This window comes from Zonotrichia leucophrys, chromosome 8 (assembly GCF_028769735.1).
Source record: "Zonotrichia leucophrys gambelii isolate GWCS_2022_RI chromosome 8, RI_Zleu_2.0, whole genome shotgun sequence".
In the NCBI taxonomy this organism is placed as follows: domain Eukaryota; kingdom Metazoa; phylum Chordata; class Aves; order Passeriformes; family Passerellidae; genus Zonotrichia; species Zonotrichia leucophrys.
This window is the reverse complement of record NC_088178.1, coordinates 7,276,623-7,293,535: the sequence shown is the minus strand read 5'-3', so window position 1 is coordinate 7,293,535 and position 16,913 is coordinate 7,276,623. Positions and strand designations below refer to the sequence as shown.

Below are 16,913 nucleotides of genomic sequence, written 5' to 3'. Positions count from 1 at the left end.
CATTGCTCTGCTCACTTGCAGGGAGTGATGCAAGGCACGGTCCCTTACCTTGGCACCTTCCTGACTGATCTCATCATGCTTGACACAGCCCTTCAGGACTATGTTGAGGTAATTTGGGGCAATTCTTTGGAACTCTAAATACCCTCCCTGCCTTCCCAACTGAGTTTACACGGTTCTGCATCCTCTCCTTCTGCAGCTCTTAAAATCTGTTTACAAAAAGAAAAGGGAAGCAATATGCAGTGTTTTGAACTGGAAGTTGTGTGAATTTTTGTGCATTTATCTCAAGGTAAAAGTCTGGCTCTTCTCTGATCCCTCCTCTTTCCTTCCAACAGGGTGGCCTGATCAATTTTGAGAAGAGACGAAGGGTAGGTTGAATGTTCTGTGATTTTTGGTTTATTGATACCCTCTGGGCAAGGGCATTTGTCCTTAGCAGCTGAACCAGGCCTGGTGGCAGGAGACCTTTGCTTTCCAGAACACGCAGTTAGTAAATATCTTCCTTCTCCTGCAGGAAACCCTTTGTAGGTGAAAGTCTGCAGACAGCAAACCAGGTACAGAGGAGGCTGTCAGTCTCTCCTTGTTGGTCAGAGATAAGTAATGTCCTGTAGGAGTAAAGGTGCTGGGGTTACCTTGGGCTGAGTGAAGTCAGGCCAGATCTCCATCCTAGGGTTGAAAGCAGACCTGGCCTTGGCTGAGATGGAGCCATTTCCTGCCCTGAACTGCTCAGTGACCTGCCCTGAACAATCCAGGGTTATTCTGGCAGGGTGTGTATGAGTGCAGTTACAGAAGAGCAGCACACTCTGGTCACATGCCTTAAGGGCAGTATTTTACATTCCTCTGGAGCAAGTGTGAGTGCACATTATGGATCCTAGGGAAAAAAGCCCACTTTATTGTTAGAAAACTGGTTCTTGAAATAATTACTCAACTGAAACTGAACTTCACATCAAGCTAAGCTTGTCCTGGATCCCTCATTGTATGAATGAATATAATCTTGTTTTCTAATTAGACTTTCTGTGTGATTATTTATTTTCTTAGGAATTTGAAGTCATTGCTCAGATCAAGCTCCTGCAATCTTCATGCAACAGCTATTGCCTGACACCAGACCAAAAATTCATCCAGTGGTTCAGGAGGCAGCGACACTTAACAGAGGAGGAGAGGTGGGTGCTCAGTGCAGCTGAAAACCTCTGTTCTCACCCCCCACACCTGGGCAGGGCAGGGACATGCAAACACTGGAGAGATTTAAAACCTGTTATAAGGAGGTGAAATATCCCCTTGGCCCTGGTAAAGTGCAGACAGAGCAGTGTTCGCCTTTGTGGTGCCGCTGCCTTCTGTGAGGTGAGAGTAACTGAAGGACTGGGATTTCTTGAATTTTGCTGCCATGAGATGTACAACTAAATAACATTGTACAACTAAATGACATTGCACAACTGAATAACATTGTACAGCTAAATAACAGCTAATAAGGAAGGGGGGCAGTTTCAAGGAGAACTGTGCAACTGAATAACACTGTACTACTAAATGACATTGTCTGCAAATATTCACCTGCTGGCCTCTGCCCTGCAGTTACAAACTCTCCCGTGAGGCTGAAGCAGCTGCTGATACCAACATCCTGTCTCCCAGATCCCAGAAAAGCATGGTGAAGAGGATCAGCACGTGAGTGTGATGGGGCAGAGGGGTGGTGGGGTGGGAATAGGCACCTGGATAACTCAAGCAGTGCTCATTTAATCAGCTGCAGAACCTGGCTGGGGATCCACAACCCTGCATTGCTTTAAGGAGAAATGCAGCCCTGTGGCTGAAGCTGTCCCTTTCTGTTGCTGGAAGCAGTCATGAGGATTATTAAAGCTAGAAGAGACTAGAATAAAGAATCCTTCCTATGGTGTCAAAAAAAGAAACCATTTTTAGTGATGGATTATAATTCAGTACCTGTTGTGTAATAACTTTGCTGAACACAGCAGGAAAACAGAGTAAAGGAGGATGAAGTCTGGTCTATTATTAGTCTAAATTGCTATAGACATGCAAAATTTCCTTACAGGATTTTAATATGAAAATTAAGGTTAGCAAAGAGGCATTTGATAGTGGAAACAACCAGCTGGAGAAGGAAAAAAAAATCATGAGGACATAGTCCAATTTGGTGTAATACCACAAAGATTCAGACAGGACAGTGCCGTCATGCAGCTGGACATGGGAAACAAGAAGCTAGCAGGAATGCAGGGAAAGCTGCATGGAATAAAGCAGAGCTCAAAGACTGAAGTAAAACTATCTGCACTCTGAATGTGTTTTGCAAGTGAATACTGTAGAAAAGCAGTCAGTGACACCTCTTTAAGGTGTATTAAATCAATAACTGCATGCTGATGCTCCCTGCCCCTCTTCTTGGTGGGTCAGACCAGCTTGTTCCCTTTGGCACTCCTTTCAAGCCAGTTGACCTGCATTTAGCAATGAGTCTTGGAGAGGGAGTGCCTTTAATTTACACTTTATGATCTCCTTATTGTGAGAACCTGGTACCTGTGGCACCTTAATAGAGGGCAGGAATTGGAAGGGGGGTGAATTTGCCCTTTGAAGCCCCTTTTTCTGCTAAATGAGCCTGAAAATGTGAAGAGATGGAAGGGGAGTGTTGTTCTAGTGGGGCATGAGCTGGTTGTGGCCTTGCAGCTGTGGGCACTCTGGGTCAGGAAGGTGTTGTGTTAGCCCGTGACAAAGCCTCTGGACAAACTATAAACACCACAAAGGAAATGACAACAGGCCACTCCAGAGAGGAAAAATCTCCAGAATGTAAGAGCTCTGAACCAAGGGACAGCTTTGCTCAGCCCAGCTCTCACTTACTGGCTTTTATGCTTTCTTTCTTTCTATCCTAGACTTTTTCTGGGCACTGATGTGTTCACGCCACCCAAAGAACAACCCCTGAAGAGCTCTCCTGCAGGAGGGAGCTCTGGGGAGAGCACGGATTCAGCCAGTGTTTCATCGTGTGAGTTTAACCACTCTGAAACTGAGGATGTGTGTGTCACTCCTGTCTCCAGTCCGGAGGACCCTCTGAAAAAGGTACACCTGGGGCCTCTGCGTGCTGCAGGCAGGCCTAAGGCTCTTGGTCTTGACTAAAGCATTGCTTTTAGTGAAATGGAGAGAGAAATGTGTAAAAATGGAAGTAATCCAGTCGGGGCTCTTTCACAATGTTCTGTGTTGTCCTTCACAGTGGGTTTGTTCTGTCAGGAAGCTTCTGAGCAAGGCAGAGGGAGGGAAAGGCAAACACTGAGCAGGGGAAGGAAGGGGGCAGTTTCAAGGAGAAGGCAGAGAGGAGGGGTGTGTGTATTTCCACTTGTGTAAAGGCTCTCCCCTGGAGCAGGAGTGCCTGCGACACCCTCTGCTCCTTCCCAGCCCGTCCCAGTTCATGGCTGGCTGCCCACAGCCTCAGGCTGTTCCTTGGATCTGCTGCCACCTCCTGGGCTGCTCTTACTGCGAGGCCAGAGCATCCCCAGCAGGACAGAAACTGTCATTAAATGCTGGAATTAATCAAGTGAAGTTCAGTTCTCAGTTCAGCAGGCTGAGCAGTGTGGGTCACTGAGGTTTTATCTGTGCCTTCTGCATTCTCCCGTTCCTCTGGCACAATGACGCAGCCACACACACCAAATGTCCCCTTTGTGACAGCACTGTCCTTTCTGTTGTGCAGATCTCTGCCTACTCCATATCCTCCTGTTCTCCTGACTCTTCCATGAGCACGCCTTCCTCAGGGGTGTCATCCTTACCCTCGTTCCTGCTGGCCTCCAATGATGACAAGAGCTCCGTGGGCTCCGACAAGGGCTATGACTCTGACAAGGGCTCCATCAGCTCTGACAAGGGCTCAGGCTGCAGCAAGGGCTCCGTGTGTGACGCTGGCTCAGGCCTGGACAGTGGCTCCGTGCCCTGCAGGGACTCAGGCTCGGTGCTGGGCAGTGCCCCCAGAGCGCTGCCTGTGTACAACCGGCAGAGCGACGGCTCCTGCATCATCCGCGTCAGCATGGACGGGCTCCAGGACAGCATCTACAAGAGCATCCTGGTGAGTGCCACGGCTCTGGGCTCGGCACCTGTGCCCGAGGCGGGTGGCTGAACCCAGCACTGCCTTCTGAGAGCCCCCCTGCACTGAGCTGGCTCATCAAACCTGGCTGCAATGGGAAAATGGCACATGGTGCCATGCACAGTGGAGCCTGCTAGGAATGAGATGTCTTGAAACAGCTTTAGGGAAGTTTCTGGTCTGGAAATGGGAGTTTGTGTTTTAATCAGAAAGCTCCAGGTGAAGCACTGTGAGCACATTGGGGTTTTGACATAAGCTGGTACATTTTCCCTGGGGCAGCTTTCCCCAGGAGCTGGTTTCTGGAAACAGGGAGCTGACATGCCCTTTAATTCCACAGCTTTTCCCAGTGAAGAAGGGACAATCTCCCTCCTCTTGCCAGACCAGCAGCCCCAGAATTCAGGCATTTCCCTCTCTGCTTATTCCACAGACATATCCCAGCAATGCCACTGGTGCTGGACCATGGGTGACGTGGCTTAGCTCAGCCGGGGGGGAAACAAAAGCGTGATAGTTCTCAGCATCTTTAGTTCCTGATTTTCATGGTTTCACTTCCCCAAATCCAGCAAGTTGGTCCCTGAGGGCCTGACAGATTTGGCTGCTGGTGAGACTGCAGGAGGCTCTGGAGGAGCTGCTCGTCTGCTCCAGATGCACTTGCACACAGCAAACCCAGCTACAAGGCCAGAAGGCTCTGCAGGATGTCCAAGGGAGCACTTAGAGCAGGAGGCTGCAACAGCAGCTGGGGCAGCCCTTCACAGGGGCTTCAGTGGCTGGTGAGAGTGAGGTCTCAGATGGAGCAGGCACTGGCATCTCCTGCTGTCTCACTAGTACTGTACCTGAGTCAGCTTGGACTAAAAAGCCACCACCTCCAAATGTCAAAAATGCTAAGTTTAGTGTCTGTCAGCACCTGCCCCTTTGTTACTGACCTGTGCTTTCAGTTCTCTTGACATCTCTTCCAAGAACAAGCAGTCGGGTTTAGCTAAGTACTAAACCACGAGAGTGAATGAGAAGAATCTCTCATTGCACCTTGTCTTTGCAGATAACCAACCAAGACAGAATCCCTGATGTCACCCAGCGAGCCTTGCTGAAGCACAACCTGGAGCCTGATGCAGTTGAAGATTATGAGCTCGTGCAGGTCATCTCTGAAGACAAAGGTAGGGAAGCAGAACTCTGCTGCTGCCTGCAAAGTTCTGTTGGATTTCAAAGGGAAGAGTAAAACGGGAAGCATTAGAAATGCTGTTGACGGGTCACAGCTGCCAGTGAGAACCCCCTGGCTGCTCAGGAGTGGTTTCTGTCAGCACAGCCCCCTTCCCACAGGCACAGCCATGTGTGCCTTGCAGCCATGGGGTGACCACAGGATTTTGGGCGGGAGCGATGTTCTGCCTCCCTGGCACCAGGCCCTTGGATCCCACCCATCTTCAGCCTTCCTCTCAGAGTCTGCCAGGGCCTCTGCCAGGCTGAGCATGCTCCCTTTCCCCCTGCTCCCAATGCTGCTGTGGCAGAACAGGGAGCTGGCCCTTCCCACGCTGTCCTGTCTCAGCTTTGCTGCTGCTGTGTCCCCTCCCCTCTAACTCTGCTGTGGCCCTGTTGTGCAGAGCTGGTGTTCCCCCGTGATGCCAACGTGTTCTACGGCATGAACAGCCACGTCAACTTTGACTTCATCCTGAGGAAGAGAGCAGAGCTGCTGGGCTGAGGCTGCACCTGCACTGCCCTCCCGGGTCACAGGGAATCTGTCAGAGTCCCCTGCTGAAAATGTGCAATTGGAGCAATGGGCAGCCCTGGTGCAAAGGCTGCTGCATTTGTCTTGAGGACACGCCATGAGCCATCTCTGTGAGAAAAGGGTCTCCTTCATGCCAGTATTATACAGAAAAAGATCATCTGAACTTATTTTTATAGAACTGAAGCAAGTTCTGAGTGTGTCTGCCTGAACCAGCTGAGAATTTTTTGCACTTGTTCTATACCAGAGAATGACCCATTTTGGATCTTGTTTCCAAAGAACTGTAAAATGAATGAACTGCACTTGCCTTTGCATGAACGTCATGAATGGGACGAACACTACTTGGTGTTGGATGGAGGTCTGAATGTCACAACACAGTGGTTTCTCTTGGACTTGGTTAAGCCATGGACCAGAACCTGATGCCTTCTGTGTGCACTCCCATGTGATGGAAGGATGTCCTCCCAATGTGCAATCCTCTGCTGGAACTGAAATCTGAACCTCTTCAAAAGCCATAAGTAAGACATTGGATTGTAAGCAGCCCTGGTTTGAGACACATGAAATACACAGAGTATTTCTGGTTCTGCTGGTAGCACTGTGCATCCCTGCACAGATCTAGGAGCTATTATCCAAACAAACAGCTTAGGATTCTTAAGGATCATTAGTTAAAACAGAGTTTTATCCATGCCTGGGCCTTTTACCCCCAGTTCTGTGGCACTAATTTGCAGCACTGGGCTCAGGTAAGTTTTACACCACATTTGGATTTACCACTTTTGTTTACAGGTAGGTAAAACAGACCAACTGTAGGTCTGCTCTACATCCAAGAATCCTATGGCAGGTCCCACAAGCCTGGTGTAGGTCACAGCCTGAACAATTAATGAATTCCAGTTGTTTGTTATAGGGTGACACAGGGGGGGTTGTTACTGAGCCTTAACCTTTGCCCAGAGTTAGGGCAAACTAGAAGTTCAGTTTTCTCTTTTTCTCTGCATTTGGGGTCTGTACAGTGCAGTTCCTTGTGTACATAGCATAGCTCCTACTGTATATAGTACTGCTCACTCAGAGGGTGTATGGCAGTGTTAAGCTGAAACATAAATGTTCTGGATTTTAAAATTACACTTTGCAAATGTTTATATATGTTCTGTTTTTAACTGCTTACCTGTAATCTTTATATGATAAGTATATAAATTGTTTTTCATTAATATTTGCCTGGAATGAGTCAATTTCCTATTATTAGTGTATGTCAGATGTGTAAAAACACCCCACAGCACTTCCCTTGCTGTTACTTTTTTCAGTCTCTCCAAAGGACCAAAGCCCTTCCAGCCCATCAGCCATGTACACAGCAGCCTCTGAGAGACAGGGATATTTTGTGCAATTTCCTGAGGTTTCAGCTTAAAGATTTCCGTAACTGGGTTTTATGTCTTCTGCATGAAATTATTCTCTTTTGAGCCACTGAATGACTTCTGAGGGCAGATAATACAAAAGAAGTGCCTTTGACTGTATCCATTTCTCCCCATTGTGTGTTTTTCCTTCTGCTCTCCCAATCTTTGTTGTGTTTTCCCCTCCCTGCACACAACACCAACATTCAGATTAACAGTTTACTCACTACAGCCCCTTTCTGCCATCTCACAAATCAGTCAGCATGAAGGGAGGCTCCTAAAGCTGCCCACAAGTCTCACACTCAGTCCCTGAACTACAGCTGCCCTGGCCACTTAAAGGCCTCTCATGTTACACTAAGGAAGACAACAAAAAGCACCTAAATCTGATTTTTAAACTACCTCAGGCCACAAAACCCAACACCAGGACCTCAGTCCATTTCCTTCAGGATCAACACAATCCATTGGTGAACTTGGAATTTCACATGCCATAGTGAGAGCACAACAGCACTTTTCCATCCTTAACCCATAGCAAACACCAAGCTGGTGGGTTCCAAGCAGTCCCTACTGCAATTAACCATTTTTAGGACCTGCCACCACAGCCTGCCTTACGAAGAAGCTGCCAGAAGGCTGGTTCAAAGCTGGTGCTCCTGCTCAGTTCTGAAACCCATTAGCTGAGTAAAAAAAAAACCAACAAAACTGTGTCAGGGACCTAAGGTCATGTCTAAGGCACTGCCACATTTGGCCCTTGGTTGTACACATCAACAAGATAATGAAGAACACTTTATTGTTGAATGGAGGGAACCTGACCCTTGAAAGAGAACCAGTGGATTGGTCCACTGACAGGAGGTTAACCTGTGGAAGAGGAACAATACTCACTGGAGCTGTGGCCAGCATGGAGGGGGTATCATGAACGACTCTGGCCTCATCTTATGCTGGCCATGCATGAGATGAGGCTGTAACTGGAAAAATTCCACTCCAGAGGAGGAGATCCAAGGCCTGGTGCTGGGGTGGAGGGGGTGAAGACTTCCAGTGTCCTTCACACAGGCCATGTGGGCTCATCAAGCAAGAGACCTGGAGAGGAAGCAAGAGGCAATGTGAGGCAGGAATGACCCAGGCTGTGTGTGGGCCCATGGGCAGCTCCATACTCACCAGGTCATGTGGGCATCTGCTCCCACATAGACACCAGCAAGAACTTGGCTTCCAGGTGGGAACTGCAGAATCACAACCAGTGACTCCATGGGAGAGGAATCCCTTGAGCTGGACTTCCACTAACCTCCAGTAACATTCAGGGTCAGGCTGAAGGGGGCTTGGAGCAACCTGGTGTTATGAAAGGTGTCCCTGCCCATGGCAGAGGGTTGGACTGTGGCACCTTCAGAGGTGCCTTCCACAACCCAAACCCTTCCAGGACTCTCCCACACAATGAAGAACACACAGAGCTGCTCATCTTGCACCAGGTTCTATGTATTATCAGACCGGCTGACAGGTAATAACATGTCTTCTGCAGCAGAAAGCACAACATTGATCAGTAATTATTCAAAACAAACAAAAATTAAAACCAAAACCCCAGCCACACATACTCAATGCACAGATCTGCCAGCAGGTGAGCCCCCAGATAGCAATTCCAGGAGGGAATCCTCCTGCTACCCAGAAGCTCAGGGTCTGTGCCAGTACAGTCCATCATCACCTGGCCTCTGAGAAAGGTTTTTTTAAAAAAAATAAACACCATATCCTGCTGGCATGTGAGCCAACAGCAAAAACATCAGAACTCATCCAAAACACAGAAAAGTTCACTCCTCACATGAAAAAATATCCAGGCAAGTCGCCCTTCCGTCCTGTGACACACAATTCTATTGGGCTGTTGAGAGAGTAACATTGCTGTAGGTTCTTTTGGTTTTAGAAGGAGAGTTTGTAACCTAACTTCTTACATTTTAACTTCCCAAAACTTCTACACTTGCTTTTATGGCCTGAAAAAACAGGCCTGCCAATAGGTTGTGGGGTTTTGTTTTCCTGAAGGACTAAGTTGAGGCAGGGGTGAAGCAGGATGTGACATGGACCATTCCCTTCAGGCAATGCAGAGATAAATAAATCCAGCTACCTCCACTTGCATGGCTTCCATGACTTCAGACATTCCAAGACATCTGTTCTGGATCCAGAGGCCTGTTTAGATGGGATGCAGCAAGATTAAAAATGAGCTGATGGGAAGCCAGCACTGGTTTTGGTACAGGAGTGTGATGGGGAGAGGACAAGACAGAGGAGCACTGCTCTCCTGCACTGAACACTTTGGGGAAACATCTTGATTCTGATAGGGATCCCTTTGGAAAACAAACCCAAATCCCCCAGATGCTCAGCAAACAGGGTGGTAAAAGCCTACAGACCTACAAGGAGTAACAGTGAGGGAGCAGCCCAGGTACAGCCATTCTGAAAGGCACTGACATTTGTACACCTCTATATATTAATCTTTATAAATACAGTGTTCTACATGAGGAACTGTGGAACCACGTCATTCCAGGCTGGTTTTCTTCTAACAAAAGCTTGCCAGGGCTTTTGCTTGGATCTGGAATGCTTGTTCTGCTTCCTCCTTGGTGTCCCACCCTGTCCTCGGCGGCCTGGGCAGGTGTCCGGCCCTTGGGAGTGGTGGGAAAGAGACCACATGAAGAGCTGCTCTACAACTTTCAAGGGTGAAAAGCTAAAGTGTGAGGCAGGTTCAGCTGTCAACAGAGTCCCGGGGAGGTGGGCAGTCATAGCTCGTCCCTGGCTGACGGCGTGTCCAGGGAGGGCTGGGAGGGCAGCGCGTCCTTGTTCTGGGCGTCGCTGTGGATCTTGCCCTGCTGCCGGGACTTCCAGGAGTGCGTTCTGTCCCAGTCCGTGGACACGGTCTCGTTGTCCCAGATGGTGGAGGTCTCCGTGTCGCTGAGGTAGCCCGGCTGCCCCGTGTAGTGCGTGGGGTAAACAAGCAGGGGTTCTGCTGAGAAGGCCTTCAAGTCTCTGGGCTCGTAGTACTCCATGTACTTTGTGCTGCGGAGGAGAGAAACGCCATCAGCAACAGAGGAACCTCACTGGTGCCAAGCTTGTCCCTGGGAGACATGGCCAGTGCAGGGAGCAGACTGGTCTGGGAGTGGGGATAGGTGCCTGGGTACAGCCAGAACCACGTCCTTACAACCACACACACCTGTACCACCAAAGCCTGCTCCCAGAGACAGACAAGTGCCTTAGACAAGCAGCCCACAAGCCCTGCCCCAGCCACTCCCCTCTGTCACCTCCTCTGACCTGTGCCAGAAGGACAAAACCAAGCACCACAAGGAGTCCCCACCAGCCAGGCTGCCAACAAGACCTGGTTTAAGATCAGTCAGCAAGACCCAGCCCATATCCCCCTGAGCCACGGAGGGACTTACACGGGGTGCTTGTTGTACATGATGGGCAGGAATTCATCCACAGGCAGCATCTTGCTGAAGGGCTCAGCCCCGATGAGCTTCTGAGCCCCGTGGAAGGAGATGGCATAGCCCAGGGTCCAGTAGGAGTAATCAGCCTCCACCAGGTTCCGGACATTGGGAACGGCTCTCTCGGGCTCCTGCACCTGCATCCTTTTCCGGCCAATGTAGCTGCAGGGGTCAGATCAAGGAGATGGGACCAAAGTGAATCCATACTGTCACAGACACATTTCATGAAAAATCCTTTCCTTAGGATTTTTCCTCCTAAGAAGCTGAGAGGCCTCAGGAACAAAATGTAAACAATGATTATCTGCTGCTGTGGAATGCCACAGGTGGATCTGTGATTGGTCTCATGTGGTTGTTTCTAATTAATGGCCAATCACAGTCAGCTCACTCGGACTCTCTGTCCGAGACACAAGCCTTTGTTATCATTCTTTCTTTTTCTATTCTTAGCTAGCCTTCTGATGAAATCCTTTCTTCTATTCTTTGAGTATAGTTTTAATATAATATATATAATAAAACAATAAATCAAGCCTTCTGAAACATGGAATCAGATCCTCGTCTCTTCCCTCATCCTAAGACCCCTGCGAACACCATCCCACCATAGCAATTAGGACATGACTGTTTGTGCCAGCCAGGCCAGGGCAAAGGGTCAATCCCAGAATAATCCCTGACCCAGCTCACAGATTTCCATCCTGCACCACTATCCAAGCCTTAACCCAGTGGGTGGGACAGCTGTGAGAGGCTTCCTAAGGGAGCTAAGATGACACAGTCTGAGGCTCAGGACTGAGCTGTGCTGGTTCCTCTGTCAGCATCTCCAACACAGCTGAGTCAAACAACATTGTCCACACCACGGGCAGGGATGGTGCCCTGGCAACAGCTGCTCCAGAGGGCGGATCTGCCGTGGTGGGAAGAGCTACCAAGAACACTGTGCCACCATCCCCTGCCCTGCAGCATCAACCTGCACCTCTGCCATGCCCTTGCAGTGCTGCCAACCTCCCCAGGTGCCCAGGACCTCCCAGAGGAGCAGGAACTTACATCAGCTCCCAGTCTAACTGGGCTTGCTCGATGTCGTCCATCAGCTTCATGAGCTTCCTCTTGAACTGGTGCTCGAAGCGCACATCGTCCTCAATGACCAGGGTCTTCTCCAGGCCCCTGCTCACCACCTGAAACACGAGGGCTCCAGCGTGAGCTCAGTGGCCTCCACGGGTGCCCTGCTGTCACTGGGGCCACCCTGACCTGGCACTGCCTCCCAGACCACACAGGCAGGGAGCTGAGAACCACTCTGTCACATACACATGATATGCCAAGCCACTGGAACTTGCTCTTGCTCAGATGGAGAATAAAGGGAAAAAAACAGGAGTGTTTTCCTTAACCCCATTTGCTTTTTAAAACATTCTTGCCTTTCTTCTAAGCAAACTTGCCCCAAGCAGGATATTGGATAACTGCAAAAACAGTCATCAAAATGTTCTGATAAAAATCACTTGGAGCTGAGGGGAAATGAATCACAGAATCCCTGAATGGTTTGGGTTGGAAGGGACCTTAAAGCCAATCCAGATCCACCCTGCTGCCATGGGCAAGGACACCTCCCACTGTCCCAGGTTGCTCCAAGCACCATCCAACCAGGCCTGGGACACTGCCAGGGATGGGAAGCCACAGCTTCTCTGGGATTCCTGTGCTAGGTAGGGCCTCAGCATCCTCAGAGGGAAGAACTTTTTCCCAATATCCCATCTAACCCTGCCCTCTGGCAGTGGGAAGGCATTCTCCCTTATCCTGTCCCTCCATCCCTTATCCCAAGTCCCTCTCCAGCTCTCCTAGAGTCCCTTTACATACTGAGAAAGGAAAGAGAGGTGTAAGGGTGAACACTGCATTCAAGAAAACCCCTGCAATCCAAGGAAATCACTCATATGGGAACACTTCCAGACAGCTGGGCTGGATCCAATGCTCTGCACCAGGACACAGCACCTTCCTGCAGGACCCTCAAGGCCCCCCAAAGCCCTCACCTCCTTCCAGATGTAGTAGTGGCTCAGGAAGCAGCCGATCTCTCCTCTGGTCAGGGGCCTGGAGGAGTAGGGGTCCCGGTACCCCGGCAGCATTTCGATGCTGAGAGCTTTCAGCTGACTCGTGTTCAGTGCTCTGGGAAACACAAAGTATTTATCACCATTGCAAAACAGTAAGTCACTTCAAGCCAGACACAGGCACAGCATGGGGAATGCTGCTGATGGTCAGGGAAAAGGCACACCTTGAGAAATTCCTACACTTGTTTTGCTCAAAAACGCAAAGGAAAATGAACTTCTTGATTTGCATCTCTAAGTCAAGCTGATAAACTGTATCCTTAACTCTGCCAAAGACTTTTTATGGGACCATCAATTACCTTTAACTATGCCAAAAACTTCCTGTGGGACAATCCTCTTGCCAGGTGCTTGGCTTTGATTAACTTTCTGAGGCCTTGATAGGATCCCAAGTCTCCAAGACCACTAGGTGGTACATGGGCACCTGTCTCCTTGAGACCTTTTTGCAACTCACAGACTCAAAATTTCTGCCTTGGTTACTCATTATTAAAAGGTCTTAACACACCTTAGAATCACAGAATCATTAAGATTATAAAAGCCCTTTAATATCCTCAAATCCAGAGACTGACTAATTGCAAAGGAGAAAAGAAACAGAGCAGAATTGTCCCAGACAGATGGTTGGGGAGATCCGAGTGGTGCTCAGCTCCCCCTGCAGCCAAACCCTGCCCTGCTGGGAGTAGGTCAGGGCACCCAAGGAGATGCTGTGAAGCAGTAAAGCACATCCCACTCTGAAAATATCCTCAAGCCCAACCAAAACTCACTTTCCATCCACAGCCTCCACTACCTTCACTGCAATCTCCTGCTCGTAGAGCGTCCGCAGCATCCGATCCCGCCGGTCCTTGCGGCGCTTCAGGTTGATCATGAAAATCTGGGGGGAACACAAAGACACCAGGACATCACACTCCCAGCTGGGAGGGAGGGAGAAGGGAAGTCCTGATCCAGCCCTCTCCATCAGCCCCACTGGAAAAGCAGGTCTTGTGAAAATACCACGTGTGTGTTCACTCCAGGTTGTCTAGAATTTGTCAAAAAGCTGAGCTTGGTTTTGAGTTGGAAGTGTAGAGGTTTTTTCTCTAACAACTACTTTTTATGGATGTTCACAGAGGAAACTTGCTCTTTCAGGATAAAGAAAATGAGGAGAGAGCAGTTAGAGCCAAGTCTGTAATTTCCAAAGACACAGGATGTTTAGGTTTGTATAAAACAGAATAACATGACCATCTGCAGCATCAATCCTAGGGGAACACTGCCACTGCCTGGATTTAGGATTATCAGCAGGGCCACCATCCAAGTACAAGGCCATGGTAAAGACAGGATTTTTGTGATTACTTCTGGCACTGAAAATCCACTGTGATCCCTGCCAGAGCAGAGAGCCAAGGCTGGGAACAGAGATGTCTGGGCAGGGCTCTATCCAAAGCCTTAAGGAGACTGGTGGAGGGCTGAGGACTGAAGCCCTCACTGCAGGTAACCCTCAGGGGCTCAGGGATATTCTTAAGTCCCTGTGGTACAAGCACAGCCTTGTAGCCCATGGAGCAAATCCTCATCCCAGTAAGAAGCAGAATGAATTTCAGCTCAGTACAAATGAAAAAATAATAAACTGGATAAACACAGCACAGCCACAAAGGACAACATGGAAAAAACCTGTTCCAGCTGTGCCTTAAGCACAGACACACAGCTGGGTTGGGTTCAGCCTCAGGAGCCCCACAGACAGATGGAGCAGAGCACAGCAAGAAGACAAAGGCTCCCCTGATCCCCACAACTCCCTCAGTCCCAGAGCCACCCTGCAGCTGCACACACAGGGGCTGCTGGCTCTGGGAATAACACAGACACCAGGCAACCAGAGCCTGGCACATCCCTCTGCCATGGTTTGCATCCCTGGGGGTGTCCAAGGTGGGCCAGAACTCAGCTGTGAGCCTGCATCCCCCATCTGCTCTCAGCTCTCCAGGGTCTCTCTCAGGTGAGAGAAATCCTTCCCTCCTGCCACTGGAGAGCTTCACCAAAGGCCCAATTACTGTCACAGATGGAAGGGAGGCCAAGCCTGCTCTGCAGAATCAGATTTAGAGCAAACAGCACAAGAACAGAGAAGTTAACTTGTTTTTCAGCCTCACTTCTGCCTTCTCTTCCTGGCTGGATTAAACCCATGTCATGGCATGGTTTATGTTGGAAGGGACATATTAAGGATCAGGTGATGAGTGAGAAGACAAGACAATAAAGAGCAGAGCAGGCTCCTTACTTCATCAAAGCCCATCTTGTCAGGGTGCTTCGGGGGCACAGAGATGTACTGAGAGGGCTCCACGGGAGGGCGATCGACTGAAAGAGAGGAGAGACCCCAGAGTCACCCCCGAGCACTCCCTGCAGTGGACATGACCTGTCTGAAGGTGTCTCCCTCCCTCCCTCCCTCCAGGGATCTCGGGATGAGGAGCCACAGCAGCATGGGAACAGCAGAAGCACCACATGGCACAGCCAGAGCCAGCAGCCATGTGCCAGACAGACAGACAGCAGGAATAAAACACAGACATGCAGCACCCTCTTCCACATGAAGGATGCATTTGATCTAGGGAAGTTGAGGGATTTTGTGGATGGGGTTGACCTGACCATGCAATTGCATCCCTAGGCAGAAAAGCGGTGGAAAATTTTGAAAACTGCGTATCGAAACAAGATTAGAGCAGACAGGTTGGTATGCAGACTTGCAGAGAATGAGAGCTGGGCTGCTGCTGGGCTGCTGCCTGCTGGGCAGGAGAGCTCTGCAGGCATTAACCTGGGGGGTCCATCATGGCAAGGGCACAGCAACTCACTCATGGCCTCGATCAGGGTGTGCACAAAATTCTCAGCTTCCTCCTGCAGCAACTGCTGCGGCTTCAGGGGCATGGGAAGGAACCCATAGTGCTCACGGTTGCAGATGAACATCTGGACTCCTGGGGATCACAGAGAGCAGAAATCAGCCCTGCTACCAGGGCACTGCACTGCCACAAACACACTTGTGCCAGGACCTCAGTCCCAAACAGTTCTGCTACATAAGCAAACAAGTCAGAATCATTCCAGTTCCACTTTCTGTTTTGCCTGGCTGGCAGCAAGTGGCCTCTCCCATAAAACCAATCCCTACTGGCTGCCTAACTAACCCTCCAAGGGCCTGGGCTGACAGGGGCTGTGGCTTCCCACTGAAACAGAGTGGGTTTAGATTGGATATTGGGAAGGAATTGTTCCCTGTGAGGCTGCTGAGGCCCTGGCACAGGGTGCCCAGAGAAGCTGTGGCTGCCCCTGGATCCCTGGCAGTGTCCAAGGCCAGGTTGGATGGGGCTTGGAGCAACCTGGGATAGTGGAATGTGTCCCTGAAACGAGATGATCTTTAAGGTCCCTTCTAACTCAACCCATTCTGTTCTTTATCACTGCTTCCTTTTGCTTTGGCTAGGAAATAAAGGTGATACATTTTCACCTGTGCTGGCAAAAGGCTTCAAGGAATACATATAACAACCTTTGAAATGCCGAGTCACCACCAAACACAGTCCTTTCCTCTCCAGAACTAATTTTTACTGTGCCCTGAAGATGAAAGGAAAATCCCAGAGTGAGACACCAGTGAGGAGAACAGATGTGACAACATTAACACCCTTGTACTCAAAAGCTTTTGCAACTGCTTGTTGAAGGTGGGAAACAGAGAGAAGGTGCAAAGCCTGTCCTAGGAGTGGATGCATTTGCAGGGCACAGCCTCACCCAGTGGGAACATTCCAGCACTTTTCCCTCTGGGATGACAAGGATTTGCTCACTGGCTGTAACTCTGCCTTTCACATCAGGCAACACGCTCAAAAGCCACATCCAGAGAAGCCAAGGGAAGGATTTCCGTTGTTTTTCATTGAGTTCTGTAAGGTCCTTTATTAATTAACCCAAATCAAAGCTGCTAGAACCCGAGCAACCAGCCAAAAACTGCCTTTGTCCTTCTTTTTTAAATTCTTTTTAATGAAACAAGCTTAACCAGCCCCCTCCCTCGAGGAAATAAATGAAAAGCAGACACTACCTGGTGAGCTGAAGCTTTCATCTCTTAGTGCCCCTAATACATGGTATTTTTAGCAGAGTGGAACTGTTGGCACTAATGACTTTGGTGTTTCTCTCATTTTAAGTTCTACAAGTAAATTGCTGGCTATGCTCCTTGCCAAAACACATTCAGCTGTCAGCTGCAATTTAGGTAAATGGCACAATAAAAAACTACTACCTGCAGACATGAATGGATTTGGCACTGATCTAATCAACTAATCTTATCTGGCTCACTGATCTCTGCTCTTATCTTCCGCTGCCTTGAACATA

The 16,913-nt window shown here is 49.4% G+C and overlaps 2 protein-coding genes across 4 annotated transcripts in view; one reads left to right on the top strand and one right to left on the bottom strand.

The window, feature by feature from the left end:
* Positions 1 to 7,073, top strand: part of RGL1 (ral guanine nucleotide dissociation stimulator like 1) — a 52,644-nt gene extending 45,571 nt beyond the window's left edge. Inside the window, exons 11-18 of one of the 2 annotated variants that reach the window (XM_064720028.1) lie at positions 22 to 108; positions 333 to 365; positions 1,033 to 1,154; positions 1,561 to 1,650; positions 2,850 to 3,033; positions 3,659 to 4,024; positions 5,073 to 5,187; positions 5,629 to 7,073. In XM_064720028.1, coding sequence (XP_064576098.1) covers positions 22 to 108; positions 333 to 365; positions 1,033 to 1,154; positions 1,561 to 1,650; positions 2,850 to 3,033; positions 3,659 to 4,024; positions 5,073 to 5,187; positions 5,629 to 5,726 — 1,095 coding nt within the window. In that variant the 3' untranslated portion in view covers positions 5,727 to 7,073. The remainder of the gene's footprint in view (positions 1 to 21; positions 109 to 332; positions 366 to 1,032; positions 1,155 to 1,560; positions 1,651 to 2,849; positions 3,034 to 3,658; positions 4,025 to 5,072; positions 5,188 to 5,628) is intronic. The other variant, XM_064720029.1, reaches the window with a different exon arrangement.
* Positions 7,074 to 7,925: 852 nt separating this feature from the next.
* COLGALT2 (collagen beta(1-O)galactosyltransferase 2) overlaps positions 7,926 to 16,913 on the bottom strand; it is a 47,943-nt gene continuing 38,955 nt past the window's right edge. The window contains exons 6-13 of one of the 2 annotated variants that reach the window (XR_010441244.1): positions 15,413 to 15,532; positions 14,851 to 14,927; positions 13,385 to 13,491; positions 12,555 to 12,687; positions 11,590 to 11,717; positions 10,516 to 10,722; positions 8,273 to 10,138; positions 7,926 to 8,194 (exon numbers count right to left, since the gene is read on the bottom strand). Coding sequence is in view for 1 of the 2 variants with exons in the window: in XM_064720223.1 (XP_064576293.1) it covers positions 9,862 to 10,138; positions 10,516 to 10,722; positions 11,590 to 11,717; positions 12,555 to 12,687; positions 13,385 to 13,491; positions 14,851 to 14,927; positions 15,413 to 15,532 (1,049 nt within the window). In the remaining variant the exon portion in view is untranslated. Of the gene's footprint in view, positions 8,195 to 8,226; positions 10,139 to 10,515; positions 10,723 to 11,589; positions 11,718 to 12,554; positions 12,688 to 13,384; positions 13,492 to 14,850; positions 14,928 to 15,412; positions 15,533 to 16,913 lie in introns of those variants that run through there. The other variant, XM_064720223.1, reaches the window with a different exon arrangement.